At 37.1% G+C, this 14,027-nt stretch overlaps 1 protein-coding gene across 1 annotated transcript in view; it reads left to right on the forward strand.

Moving 5' to 3' along the window:
- KLHL41 (kelch like family member 41) overlaps positions 1–14,027 on the forward strand; it is a 177,433-nt gene that overhangs the window by 52,316 nt on the left and 111,090 nt on the right. The window contains exons 2-3 of the mRNA XM_044075489.1: positions 5,333–5,490; positions 5,576–5,683. Of these exons, the coding sequence (XP_043931424.1) occupies positions 5,333–5,490; positions 5,576–5,683 (266 nt within the window). The remainder of the gene's footprint in view (positions 1–5,332; positions 5,491–5,575; positions 5,684–14,027) is intronic.

The raw sequence follows: 14,027 nt of genomic DNA on the forward strand, positions 1-14,027 counted from the left end.
AGAGAGAGAGAGAGAGAGAGACCCATTAATGATTTCTATTTTCACAAGTTTTAGTCAGATATTGTTGTTGTGATCTGTGGATTGGATCTTTAGTGGTAAGATGCTTATTTGGCAGATAGTGTATACTGTGACACATTTTTACCTGAGTAAAGATAAATTAGTGTGTAACCTGAGCCATTCAATTTTTAAGGCTAAACAGTGATGACCTGGAATATTAGGACCAAATGTTGTTGTTTTACTGTAGGTTTAATCCAGGTTGGAGAGTTTTGAATTATGTAAGATAGTCGGGCCTGGGACAGTATACAACCAGTGGGACAGTACAAACTGCATGCAGTACTAGATGAGCGTGATGTGTTAGGAAAAGGCTTCACTGTATACAGAAGGCCACCTAACTTTTAATTTGTCTAACTCTCTTCTGAACATGATGAACAGATATCAGGTATTGATCACATCACTAATAATACTTAGACATTTTGCATTTTGCAACACTTCAGTTTTAGTGTCTAACACTGAGGTAATGCTGAGATTATTTGCTAGATTTGCATCAGAACAAGTACTGTTGAAAATAATTGCTTTTGTTTAGCTAGGGTTTAGGTTTAAAACTGAATTGTTTTCTGAATGCTTCTGACTAGAGGGTAGCTGTTTAACATTGGCAAAGTGGGCTTGAGAGGATGGAGCTGTATTTTGGGGCGATTTGTTTTATTTTAATATATTTTTATTATTTTTCCCCACTGCCATTCACTTTCAGGGGATGGTCAGTGGCTTGACTGCCCTGGTCTGCCTCCTCAGCTTTAAAAGGCAGCTATCTATGAATAGACCTCTGTTCTGACTCCTCCTAACCAGGCTATAGCTATTTGACCCGGAGCAGGAGGATCTGTGAAGTTGGTGAATTAGTGTGTGGCTGTTCATTTTTTTTAATACATTTTAATTATTTTTTTCACTGTTCTTCACTTTTAATGGCAGGTCAGTGTTTTGATTGCACTCACATGCATCACCTGCTTTAAAAGGTAGTCACACATGAGCAATGAGCATATGTGCACATTACATATAACCTGAAGATGCTAAGATGCATCCTTGTGTCAATAACAACCACGGCCAGTGGAGGTCAGTTGAGGTAATCTACAATGTGCCTTTAGTGTATTTGTAGGTTCTTATGTCTAAATTACTTCAAATTACTTATTTTGATTCACTTCATTTTGTACTTTCCACATTACACTTAAGACCACTGTAGCACATTGGTATTATTTGTAGCTAAATATTTAATTTATTTATTTATTGGTCACAAGCTAATATAGAGAGAGTACAGAGAGGTTTGCACTACTGTGTACAATTGTACTAACAGAACTAATGGAAGAATCAGTACCATTATTAGTACAAAATTAAATAAATAAGTGGTGACACTGTACAACATAATGCATTCAGAAGTGTAACTGTGGAAATGCATTTGTCAGCGAAGACTGCACTATTTATTTCCAGAAAATTATATCGAAGACTTGGAATTACACTGGATGCACTAAGAAAGGGTAATAGCAGATTAAAACTGTCTGGTCTGGGTGTTTTTCACAGAATCAGAATTTAGATAAAACAGAGTCACATAAGTAAGGACTACTCAATATGAGGGAAAACCGCTTACAGTATCTGCATCTCTATTCGTTATAGAATCCCATATGGAGATATATATTCCATTGCAGTTGTGGGACTACACGTCTGAAATATGGCTTTACTACTTAAACTGTAGAGGATGATTTTCTACCTTCCACTGCCATTTATTTTAGTTACTATAAATAACAATTCTGGAGAGTACCATTTGTTCCACCGCAACAGGTGAGTGGTTCTACTAGTCTACTGGAGAGCTCAGTGACCTTGTAATTTGAAAACAATACTAGTGTTTTTATCTCATGGTGTGTGGATTATAAATGCTGCACTGAGGCTAGGAGTCTGAATGTAAAACACAAAAAGAAGAAGAGAAGGCAATCATTTCTACCTTGGGGGTACAAGAGGAGTTTCATACTTAGTAATAAAACAGGTGACTATAGAGGACATAAAAAAAAACAAAGTACAAACAAGAAAAGGTTGAATGCAGTGTCAAAGATTAGTAAACAAAGTGCTGTACGTGATCAGCAGCTCCCATAACTACCTGATAATAAAAAAGTATTATTCAGTACATGACCTCGAGAACATATATTAATAATCCAGTTGATCATGCATAATACTGATATTGCAGTATTTTTAACTAATATTTCATATCATATGTGACAGTTTCCAAATCCTTTCAGTCGGATATGGAGTTAAACTTGAATTCTGATGTAGACCCATTTATTGCCAGGTATGTGTTGCACAAGACTCTTAAGAGTAAAGAAATCATGCAGTTTGGGGGTCCAAGGGGCTCTCTCATAAAAATGGTGCTAGGGATATTCCACACAATTATCAATATTAGTTGAACCAATATAACTGGAAAGTGTTTTGAACACAGTTTGACCGAGATCACTAAGCAAGACAGGATGCATACTAGTCTACGAGATGTTTACCAACACAGGTTTTTACCTGGCAGATACACTTTAGTCTAGTAGATGTTCATGCAAACATGAGGCTGGCACTCGACTAGGGCTTAACTGTTGTAGCTATATGTTTGTTGTTTTGAAAAAGCTCTCAGCACTGTCCTGCACCAGGGTATAAGCAGTAGTTTAAAGTGGTGTGAAGGTGGACAGTGAAATGGTTACTGGAAAGACAACAACAGTGAATAGTTCTGGGCAGATTCAATACTAGGGACAATATTATTCTAGTTTGTATTTTTCTCATGACTAACGTTTATCAAGGGCTAAATCTCAAAGCATGCAAATGACTGTTAAATCAGAAGACTTTATTCCATTCATTGAGGACTTCACAAAAATAACAGTTCTTTTATCAATGTCAGTGCCTGGGTCACTGTGATACATCTTAATTTTAGCATCAATAACTATTTTGACATCCCAGGAGTGTTGCCCTAGGAGTGTCGCCCCTTTAAATGTGAATGGTCGCAGTGAACAGTTTGAAAAAGCTAACGATAACTTGTTAGTAACAGTCTGACTTTTCCTGGTCCTGTTCTATCAAGAAGGATTAAAGTTTTAAGAATGACTGGTCTGTTATTCAGACCCACTACTACAAGAAATGACAAGCTCTCATGTAACCTGTACATTTCTTTAATTCAACCACTTCTGGAGTGCAATCCTGTTTTTTTAATGATGATGCTAAATATGAAATAAATATGCTTGAAGTAATGCAAAGGATGCAGAGAAGCTTGTTAGATTTAATCTGCACAGTATATCATACAACTTAATGAGAAGTAAGTTGTGTATGGAATTTATAGTCTTTAACTGACACACCCTTCAAGTTCTTTTTAAGTATTCTTGTTACAGTAAGATATATAGATAGATAGATATAGATATTCAAAATGTAACCAGATAATAGAATTACCTACCTGGTAATATATGACACAGTTTAAAAACAGATGATGCATGAATTAGGATGGGAAGTTTCAACTTAATTTGAAGGAGTTTGCATTCCTCAAAGGCCTTTCAGCTGATGTCAGATACAGCTAGAATATATGCACTGATGAAATTAGCTAGCCACTTCGGAATGCTTATATTAAAAGACCTTTAATTCTTTTATCTGTTTTGAAGATCTTCAAGAGAATAGTAGGGTAGAATCATCTGTGTACTGAATCTGCAGCAGGATAAAAGGCAGTAAATGTGCTGTTTTACAAACACATTAGAAAGGCTGCCTATTGACTCAGAGTAATACGTTTGTTTCCTGAATAAATAATGGGAAACTAGTTAGGCATCAGGGCCTATCAGGAGCTGCTACAAGTGAAACTTGTCTGAGGTACAAAACTGTGCTAAAGACCTTAGTTAAAGAAACAGCCTACAAATCCCCAGTTGTTAATTTTTTGCATGTGAATTCTGTGTATGCATGTAGCACTGTTTCAGTACTGTGGCTAGAGCAAAAACTATGCTATATTTTAAAAAATTAAATAATGTAAGTTCACGAAGGGAAGAATTTGTTTATATGCACATCTTTCTAGAAGTGTAGAGAGAGGAGGAAGAATATCAATGGGCTTATAACTGAGCAATTCAAGAGAGGACCCTCCTTGAGTGGGAGGATGACAAAGTCAATTTTCTATGAGTTGAGAACATAATCATCTTAGATTGATCAGTGGATTAAGATAAGGAGACAATATGTTGCTCAGCAAGATGCAGGAAACTTGATTTAAGATTTATTATTGCTAAGAATCTTTGTTTGCATTTAATGAAGAGCTTATCTATCAAGAAAGTTGACAGAAGTGAGAGCTGGTTGTATGGGTCCTATACGTATTCATCCTACGAGGGGAATGCGCTTTTTCAAAATGCTCTTAGCTTGTTGTAGCTTTCATGCTGTTGTTCGAGGTAATATGGACAGCTAACACTGAGGATTAAAGCTGCCAAGTATTAATGAGCTGTGTCCTTCAACTGATTCAGGGTTTGATTCCTTCCATAGCCATTGGCTTACAGTATGACTCTGAGCAAGTCATTAAACCAAACAGTAGTCTTGGTTTGCCCTCGGAAAAGGGCATCTGTCCAATGGACTTACCAAGTTAATACATTTATAAAAATTGTGATATGATTATTTTTTACTTGATATAACAAGATTCACAGGGAATCAGACAGAATAGCTTGTAATTACTGGGAACTATGGCCTGGTCAGCAGAAAAATGACTAACATTTTTCACTGTAATGGGAAGGGGTATGATCACAGATGGTAGTTCAAATAATAAAACTAATACCTTCTTGTGCCATGTACTTTATGCCTTCCTGCTTAATATAGACCAAAATGTCATTGCTATTAGAAATAAGTACAGACAACATTCGAAGTACAAATATCAAACAATATCAAAGGCAGATTTGCATCTCTGTAGACTTCCCTGCATTACAGCTGGCAGGAGGTACAATATCAATACTTTGTTATGAGATATGGCCTTTAAAAGTGTACATGGAAACATCTGGACAGTAGTTTAAAATACCATTTAGCTTATGTTTCATAGTGCACTAATGTTAAAATAGCTGCACAAGTATAAACGCACAGAAGCTTAACAAAGACTGGCAGTAATCACCTAGGACTACTGGTCATGAGCTTTACAGAAAAAGAAAGGTGGGGAATTTGTATGCACAGATGCTTCTGAAACATTAGTAGTGCAGATAAAAGCATGGCATGAAATAATACCCAAGATGTACAAGTTGATTTTTATTGTTATCTGAAAATCAGAACACTGCAGTTACAGCACATGGTCATCTCTGATTTGTATTCCGTACTGTTTCAGCTTGACAGCATTGCAGGAGAGTGGAGTGGACTTCCTCCACTGCCATCAGCAAGGTGTCTTTTTGGCCTAGGAGAGGCAGATGGTTTAATCTATGCAATTGGTGGAAAGGACCTACAGAATGAAGCAACACTGGATACAGTGATGTGCTATGATCCCAAGTAAGTTTTGCATTAATTCAATGACACTACAATCATATTATTTATACAATGCCATCTAATAATGCAATTCTCTCACTTTATCTAGAGCAGTGAAATGGACTGATGTCAGAAAACTTCCCTTGAAGGTATATGGTCATGGTGTAGCATCACAGAATGGGTTGATATTTTCTATCGGAGGAAAGACAGATGATAAGTGAGTACACCAACAATATGACACTGATTATTCATTTTTACAACATGAATATACACATTTTACTTGTATTCATTAAATTCATGAATTTTTAAAAGTCAATGGACAAATGCAGAGAATGTTAACTGGTTCACTATTAAATTATATAAAATATGCTCAGTCACTCTCTTTAGTCTATATAATTTGTCAAGCATCTGTAGGATGCTACTTTAATAAAAATGATTTCAAAGCTGCCCTAGTCATCATATACACTGCAACATCTCTGTCGATGGTCATGGCAAACCTAGAGCCTGAATGTACAAAAGTGAAATAACCTAGCACTAAAAATTCGGTATCACTCAGCCTTAAACATATTGTGCCCTTTATAGCATTTGATGTTTCCTGTGGACATACACTGTAATTATGCTAAATAAGGACTCTGTCTGAGTGAGTTTACTAGAGCAGTTTAACTTTATCAAAAAACTGCTACAGTAGATCACCATTCCTCTTTGTTGGTCTACATAACATCTCTGGCTGCAGCAGCAAAACCTAAGCTTACTGCACAAAGTCTGCAGATGATTTCAGTGACAACATCTAAGAAACAATGCATCCTGTAAATTATACCGTGAGGCTTGCTCAGAGTCTTCATCGCCATCATCATCATCATAAGCATCACTTTTATCATTATTATCACCAGACTTTCTGTAAAAAAAAAAAACTCACTTCAGGTACATTTTAAAAAGGAAAACATCTGGCTGAACATTCAGTTTTATGTTTAATATCTAAAATTTAAATTAATTCTTCTAGAATAATATTGAAATATACTGAAATTCCAGTTCAGTGATGCATTCATCAAATAGTTTCCTCCTAAATATTTCCCATTCGCCTTTTTAACTATTTTTGTTGAAAAGCATTGTATGTTTTCAGTCTAATCCTATTAGACCCATATCCATCCATACAGCCATACATCCACAACCCTTTTTTCCCATATTTGCATATGGGGTCAGGGTAATATACAGATGAAAAATCTTAATGCTTAATCCTTTTACATACTAATGAAATAATCCATTGTTGTTTTGACCAATTCTTTTGTGTACATGTAACTCAAGTGACTAAAGAATAACTCGTTGAAGGCTGCACCACTGCAGAAAAAAAAAAAACCATAACTCAGCAAAAAATAATTTGTATTTGTGTGTGTGTGTGTGTATGTGTGTGTGTGTGTGTGTGTGAGTATATATGCACACCACATGCCATTGTTTACACATGTGTGGCTTTGCTTCCTGCTGTCCTATTAATGATAATTCAATTCTGTTGTCATTTCACATTAGCAAGATGGAGGACATTTCTCCAATTGCAGTGCCACCACTGATGAAGCAAATTTTGATGCGGTGTTGCATATGATCATCATGTTTTGGGTCACATTTCATACTACTGCTATTTAAATGAAGTACTGTAGTAATATTTAAACATCTTTTTTTTAACAACATGTATTACATAGTGACATGAATGCATATTCAGTTATAAAAGAGAAAACAAATCATTACAAAGATCACATTTGTTTCTATGTAATTTCCTTCCTCACTTTTCTAAAGATCCAACCTCCATTTCTTTTTTTCTCTTTTACATCACTCAGTAATTCTGCTACAGTTGGTTTTGTTTTTGCTTTTCATTATGTAATATATATATATATATATATATATATATATATATATATATATATATATATATATTGCAACTAAAAGCATTAAACTTAGTAGGGTATTACTGTGCTAATTTCCATATCCCAGCTCAAAAGCATCATTTCCCTAGTTAAAATAATTTGCTTCCCCAACACTTCTACCAAAGTATTCTGTAAGGAATTTCTAAAATTTATCAACTCATTGAATTCCCAAAACACAGTTTCCAAGTACCCATGTTTTTCCCATCACACCTTGATCAATTGGTGTCTACCTATGGAAAATTCTCTGAAATCTGCTTAGGGCATAAAAATAACTATGTAAACACTTCCATGCAAAAATCCTAAACCTACTAGATTTTGTTGCATACACGAGAGCAATATAAACATCCTCCCATTCTTTGTACATTGTCTTTCCATTCTCACAAAGGCATAGCTGGCTCAGTCAGCACCCTATGCCAGTTTGATGAACTAGCACCCCAGCAGACAGTATCTAATCCACACTCCCCACCCCCACTATTTAAGCAAAGAACAGAAAAAAAAAGGTCTACAGTCAGGTACCTGAACAGGAGCTAATCAGGTTTTATCTCTGCACCCTGTCCCAACCCTTATTCCTGTCATTCTTTGTTAAACAAAGAAATATACTCAACTATAAACTCAAGCACAGCTGGTCTATCATACAGTACTCAGGTTTTACTTAAAAAAAAACAAAATATATATATATATATATATATATATATATATATATATATATATATTTACATTTAAATTGTAGCAAAGTACTTGTTACAGTTAAGACCACACATGGTGCAGTACAGCACTGAGGTCTGACCACAAATGTAAAGCTGGTATATATTACAGAAAAAGCAGGATCAGCTGATCATACCCCAGCACTTTACATTCAGGGCAGTTGCCCCTCTAGCCATGCCCTAGCTACTGTACTGCACTCCCACTTCCCAGTCTTCTCTAGCTTCTTCTGGTTGATTCTTATAGTTATACTACATTATTTTATATACCCTACTAATTATCCCATTTTTTCTGCAGCTTCTGTTCCAGACTCTACTATAAACTGAACCAGAGATGGTCTTTCATTTAACATACTGCAGTCTCTTTCTCTTTGCCTATACTCTATTATCAATCCCTGCTAGGGAAGACAGTCTCCAAGCTACAGTCCAAACTTCTGCTTGGCCTCATCCCACTCATTGACTTTCATCCCTAGTTATCTACTCCCAATACTTTGGTTCCTCCTCTAATTTTCACCAATAAGTTCTACCTCCCTCTTGCCTGTTTCCATGCCCCTACATGCAGTCGTCCCTGTTGGCAAAATGTCTTTTTTCCATTCCTTTGTTGGCATAGTTCTCAACATATTTTTTGGAACTTTGTAAATATAATCTTTTCTATGGTCGTTATTTTAGTGCCTACATCCAAACAATTCCTCTATCCTTCTTTCATGAACTCATCCCTGTTTCAGCATCATTTCTTTCTACTTTGAATTGTAGTCTTCTGCCTATGTTATGTATATGAGACGTACTTTTGTATCTATATAGTGTCCCCTCAAATCTGTTAATCCTAAACCACCTTGTTCTATGTGGAAAAACAGTTTAGCCCACTTAATTCCTGCCCTCTTTCCCTCCCAAATAAATTCCTTCAATTCATTATATTTTTATGGTCCGCAGCTTCTACTATGTTAATAAAAACATTCCTGATCTATGTACAATACTAAAGGGGCTACAAATGTTTTCACTGCGTCTTACTATCTATATTCATAGTCAAGAGCTTCCAACTTCTCACTTTTTTGTAATTTTCTGTTTAGTCTCTTCCTACATAGCCTTAGCTGCCATAATAGAATATTTTTAAATCCAAACACCTAAATACTTCTGTGAATATTGGATAAAGATGGGTGAAGGCTGCCAGCCTAGACAGATAGAATTTTGGAAATAATTCTGTCATCTGTAAATATTAATGTAAACCACAGGCTTGTTGTCTTAAATGGTAAAAATAGTGTTACATGTGGAACTGGAAAATAATTTAACAACAGTGCACTCTACCAGAGGTGCCGGAAGCTGTTAAAGACTGGGGGGTGGAGGGGTGACAGGGGTGCTTAGTGAACTAAAAAGGATAATTTTATATAACTATTTGCTACCCCAACATAGGTTCACTTGGAGGACATTTTAAGCTTAGCCAGTTCCCTTTTGGTGCTTGAATTAACATTTTCTGATTGGTCTTCACTATCCCTATGGCTGATAATTGTATATTAGCCCTAGTGAGAACAACTGTGATCATACCATAGATAATGTGAGGGGGCCATGTAAGGGATGCAGCATTTAGGAACTGCCTCTATCCATTAGTGGCATGAGGGGAAATCCTGGAGTACATTTTCTATTACCCATCCTTAGATCCAAGTTGCATTTGAATATGGATGGATGAGCTTTGCTTTATTTTTATGGATAGTCTGTTCTGGAATAGTGGCAGCCTCTGTGATATATATCCATCTCTCCACATTCAGTTTAGATATCTGGACTGAGTATTTCTGATGCCATTTGACTTGCTGATGTTCAGTAGGTTCATCTGTATTATGTCGGAGGATACTTTGTATGCCAGACATGTCACGTCTAAGCACTGTGTAGGATACTGAGTATAGTAATAAATCTTTGAGGTGGTCCATACAAGACCTATTGTTTAGGACTTGCATCCTTTTAGTAAGGTATCTCTGAAGGTATTCCAATTGTTGCATGGGGCTGGACAGATACATGCCAAAGTGGGCATTATACAAAATGATTGACATAATGAGAGCTTTGTAAAGGGGGACAATAACATCTCTAGATCTAGTTACAAACAATTTGTTTATTAGCTGTACAATATAGAAAGGCTTTCTTATGACTCTGGGCACATGTTGGGCAAAAGTTAGGTCACTGTACACACAAATTCCCAAATGCCAAACAATTGGATCAGTTCTCAGAGGGCATTGTCATGATTTTGACACCAGTTATTATTTGGTACAAACCTTCTTGCATGATGGTTAAGTCATTTGGGGATTCGATAACTTCTCCAAGCTTGCAGTAATCTCAAACTTAGCTGGCCAAAACTCTTTGGTATTTCCTTTTACTTTTGAGATGTATATGCCAAATAGAAAAAGTGTCAGCACCGAACCCTGGGGGACTCCATTGGTGACTGGTCTCTTCCCCTGTTCTGATCTCCTGCATCCTGTGAGCCAAGTTGGCAATGCAGCTGGTGATGTAAGTGTTTGCTCCTACATTATTCATCTTTTGTACTACACCTGAGTTGGGGATTGTGTCAAAAGGCATGGCCAGGTCAAGGTAATGTGGTGTGAACTGTTTTACCTTCATCCATTGCTTTGGTAACAAGAGTAAAGCTTAAAATTTGCCCATGATGTTGAGCCTTTCACACTTTGGGCTGTTTTCAAGCACATTTTTAGGGCCATGCATACATGTATGCATTCCTTGATTCACCTTCCTGATTGTATTAAATTATATTCCTTGCATAATACAACACACTTGTTAGACTTAAGTTACAGTGCATTTTAAATGTATTGTTTAAACATTTTTCCAGTAGGCAATGAAACAAAAATGCATTAACCAATAATGACAGAACTGCCCTATTCATAACATTTCCATCAGAAAGGTCTACTTCCACATGCAACTGCATTTTAAATTTATCGTTTGAACATTTTTCCAGTAGGCAATTTAGCAAAATGCATGCACCAATAATGATAAAACTGCCCTATTAAGAACATTTCCATGATAACTGTCTACTTCCACACACAATTGCATTTTAAATTTATTGTTTGAACATTTTTCCAGTAGGCAAAGAAGCAAAATGCATGCACCAATAATGACAAAACTGCCCTATTCAGAACATTTCCATGATAACAGTCTACTTATACACACAATATATAAATACAGAATCACAATAGAGTGTAAGCCATAGGCATGTTCCACAGCTTCTTGAAGTTATTTTGGAAAGTTGCTTGCATACAATGTTGTGTTACCACCATGCATTTCACTGTCAAGTATTGAACCCAGAACCCTGTACACTACAGTCAGAGCAACATACAACTAAGCTAAACCAGCTGATTCTTGAAAGACAGGAAGACAAATGTAAATGGTTATCACATCATTTAGTGAATTCAGTTCTCACTTCTCGCCATAGCTCTCAACCTATTAGCACAAAAATACAGAACAAAGCCAATAATGGGGGAATACAGCCCCAAAATAGGGACACATTTCAAATACTGATTTTATAACCTTAGAAAATTGCTAGAATAAAAGGTTTTGTTTTTACCAAACCAGAAGAGGAACAGAACAAAAATGTGAGGCATAAATTCACAAGTGATGGTGGCTGGGGACTTTAGGCTCTTTTTTCCTGTACCCAAGGTACATGGTTTAAGCCTGAGTACCTCTAGCCACCAGTATTCAGTTTCTGAAAGTAAATCCTTCCCGTTCCACTCTGTAATTACAGACGCAGCTACACTCTGACTAATCCTGCTCGCAAACACCACTCTGAATAATCCAATTGCAATCCACAGATGCAGCTAGACTCTGAATAATCCCGTGCCGGACATTGACACCTTCTGAATAATCCTTGACAACTTCTAAATAATCTTTGCTGTTCCTGTTTGCAAACAGCTTCTGAATAATCCGTTCCCACTCACAAACCAGATATACGTGCTGACGTCATCACTGCAGCTTCTGAATAATCCTTTCTGCTCGCACGTCATTGTGGCAGTTGGGAGGTGCGGAAAACAAACTAATTGGGCCAGAGTCTGCAAAAAAGTGGGGGGCTCCCCTCCCCCCTCACTCTATGGTTCTGGCACCCATGCACTCTACTGACCAAGTAAAGCATGTTGTGACCTTTTGATGTTAAAACTCGGAGCCAGTAAGTCTAGAGTGAGGCATCCTGCCTATTGTTTTAAGGCTAGAGTTAATGGCCAGAATTTGCATGCATAAATGTCCTTTATTGCTCTGGTTTCTGCCCAGAGGTGAAGAATGTAAATGTAGTTTCTGTTAGCCTGGGATCCCAGGGAAGAGTGAAGAATGATGTAATGTGAACCAGGAATGTGATTTTAAAAACAGAGAATCAGAGATCATTAAGTATTTTTGTCTTGACCATCCAACTCACCAGCACTGTCTTGCTCTATATGTAAGCTTATCTTAGACTTGTGTTTTCTCTTAGAAATAGCTAGAAACTAGTGAGATTAGACTAAGTGGCTTCTGTAATGTCAGACCTGTACTACTGAATTATTTTAAGAATTTCTCTGTGATCTCTGAACTCTTGACTAGCACCGTGTAGTAAAAAGTATTGTCTTGTGTTTTGACTGTTTGTTATTAAATATTTTTAAACCCTTTCAACTGTGGCTGTTTTTGTAGATATAAGTTAAGCTCTTTAGAGTACCTGCATGCCTTTGGTAAAATTGTACAAAGCCACTCCAATATCTTTAGCCCTGGGCTATACTACCAATTGGATAATAATATTGCACAGTAATAACTGGATACCCTTTTAAGGGCCTTTGAGTAGCTGATAAATATTAGTCGGTGGTGGCAGCTGGTACTATCGTATAGTCTGGGAAAAATGGGCACAGCTGGAGAACCTGTGCCAACCTTTCCCAGGAGTGTCTGTGAGGTTGTATAAACTCTTCTCAAAGTGTGTGTGTGTGTGTGTGTGTGTGTGTGTGTGTGTGTGTGTGTGTGTGTGTGTGTGTGTGTGTGTGTGTGTGTGTGAGCTACTTGGGCATGGACACAAAGCACTGGTTGGACAGAGGGGGGTGCTGGAGGTTTTTGCTTGCCCATTAGGCTGAGATCTTGACCCTATAGCTGTGCCAGTGGGGAGTCTTATTGGGGACCTGGAGAGGAAGGGAGCAACGAGCTCTGAAATGACTGTGATCTCTGTGTGCTCTTAAGGGAAATTGCACTTTACTGTGTGTATTTGTTATCCTTTCCTCCTATATGAGATGCCCCTCACTGGTGTTAGTGGTGAGGATTGAGGCTCCTTGATTGCTGGGCCAGGGCACGGGCATCACAACTTCAGCTTATCGTGTCCCTATAAATTTGGGTACTGCTGAGCCAATTTGTGTATAGGAAGACAGTTTACTGCTATAGCATGTGTTTTATCTTTGCTTATTTTATATCCTGAAAAAACAAAACTATCTCAGAATGTGCCAATGCACTGAAATTTCTTTTTCTAGCTGTATCAAGTACAATATAATATCAGCAAATAAGGTTAATTTTTCTTCAGTGTCATACCAATTATTTCCTTGAATAACTAAGTCCATTTTTTCTCTGCCAATGCCTGTAAGTATAAGCAAATAAAGGAGAAAGAGGACACTCCTGCCTGGTTCCTCTGTTCAAACACAGCTTGTCATAAAGGAATCCTCTCACTTTGATTCTAGCCTCTGAACCTTCATATTTATTTGTAGCTAACCCCATTATTCTATCGGGAAATGCATTTGCTGCCCCTGCTCTGCTTATAAAATTCCAGCTGACTCTAACAAATGCCTTCTCTGCATCAGGACCCACTAGCAATAATTGGGTGTTCTTGTCTCTGCTTCCCTTTGAATCATCATTTTGTTAATGCAATCAAAATGCTTGCCTCCCCTCCACAAAATTACATTGCCCCATATCTATCAGTTTTGGTAACACCCTAGCCATCCTTTTAGCTAGTATACACATAACGGCA

This window comes from Protopterus annectens, chromosome 6.part1 (assembly GCF_019279795.1).
Source record: "Protopterus annectens isolate FY-2018-M chromosome 6.part1, PAN1.0, whole genome shotgun sequence".
Classification (NCBI taxonomy): Eukaryota; Metazoa; Chordata; order Ceratodontiformes; family Protopteridae; genus Protopterus; species Protopterus annectens.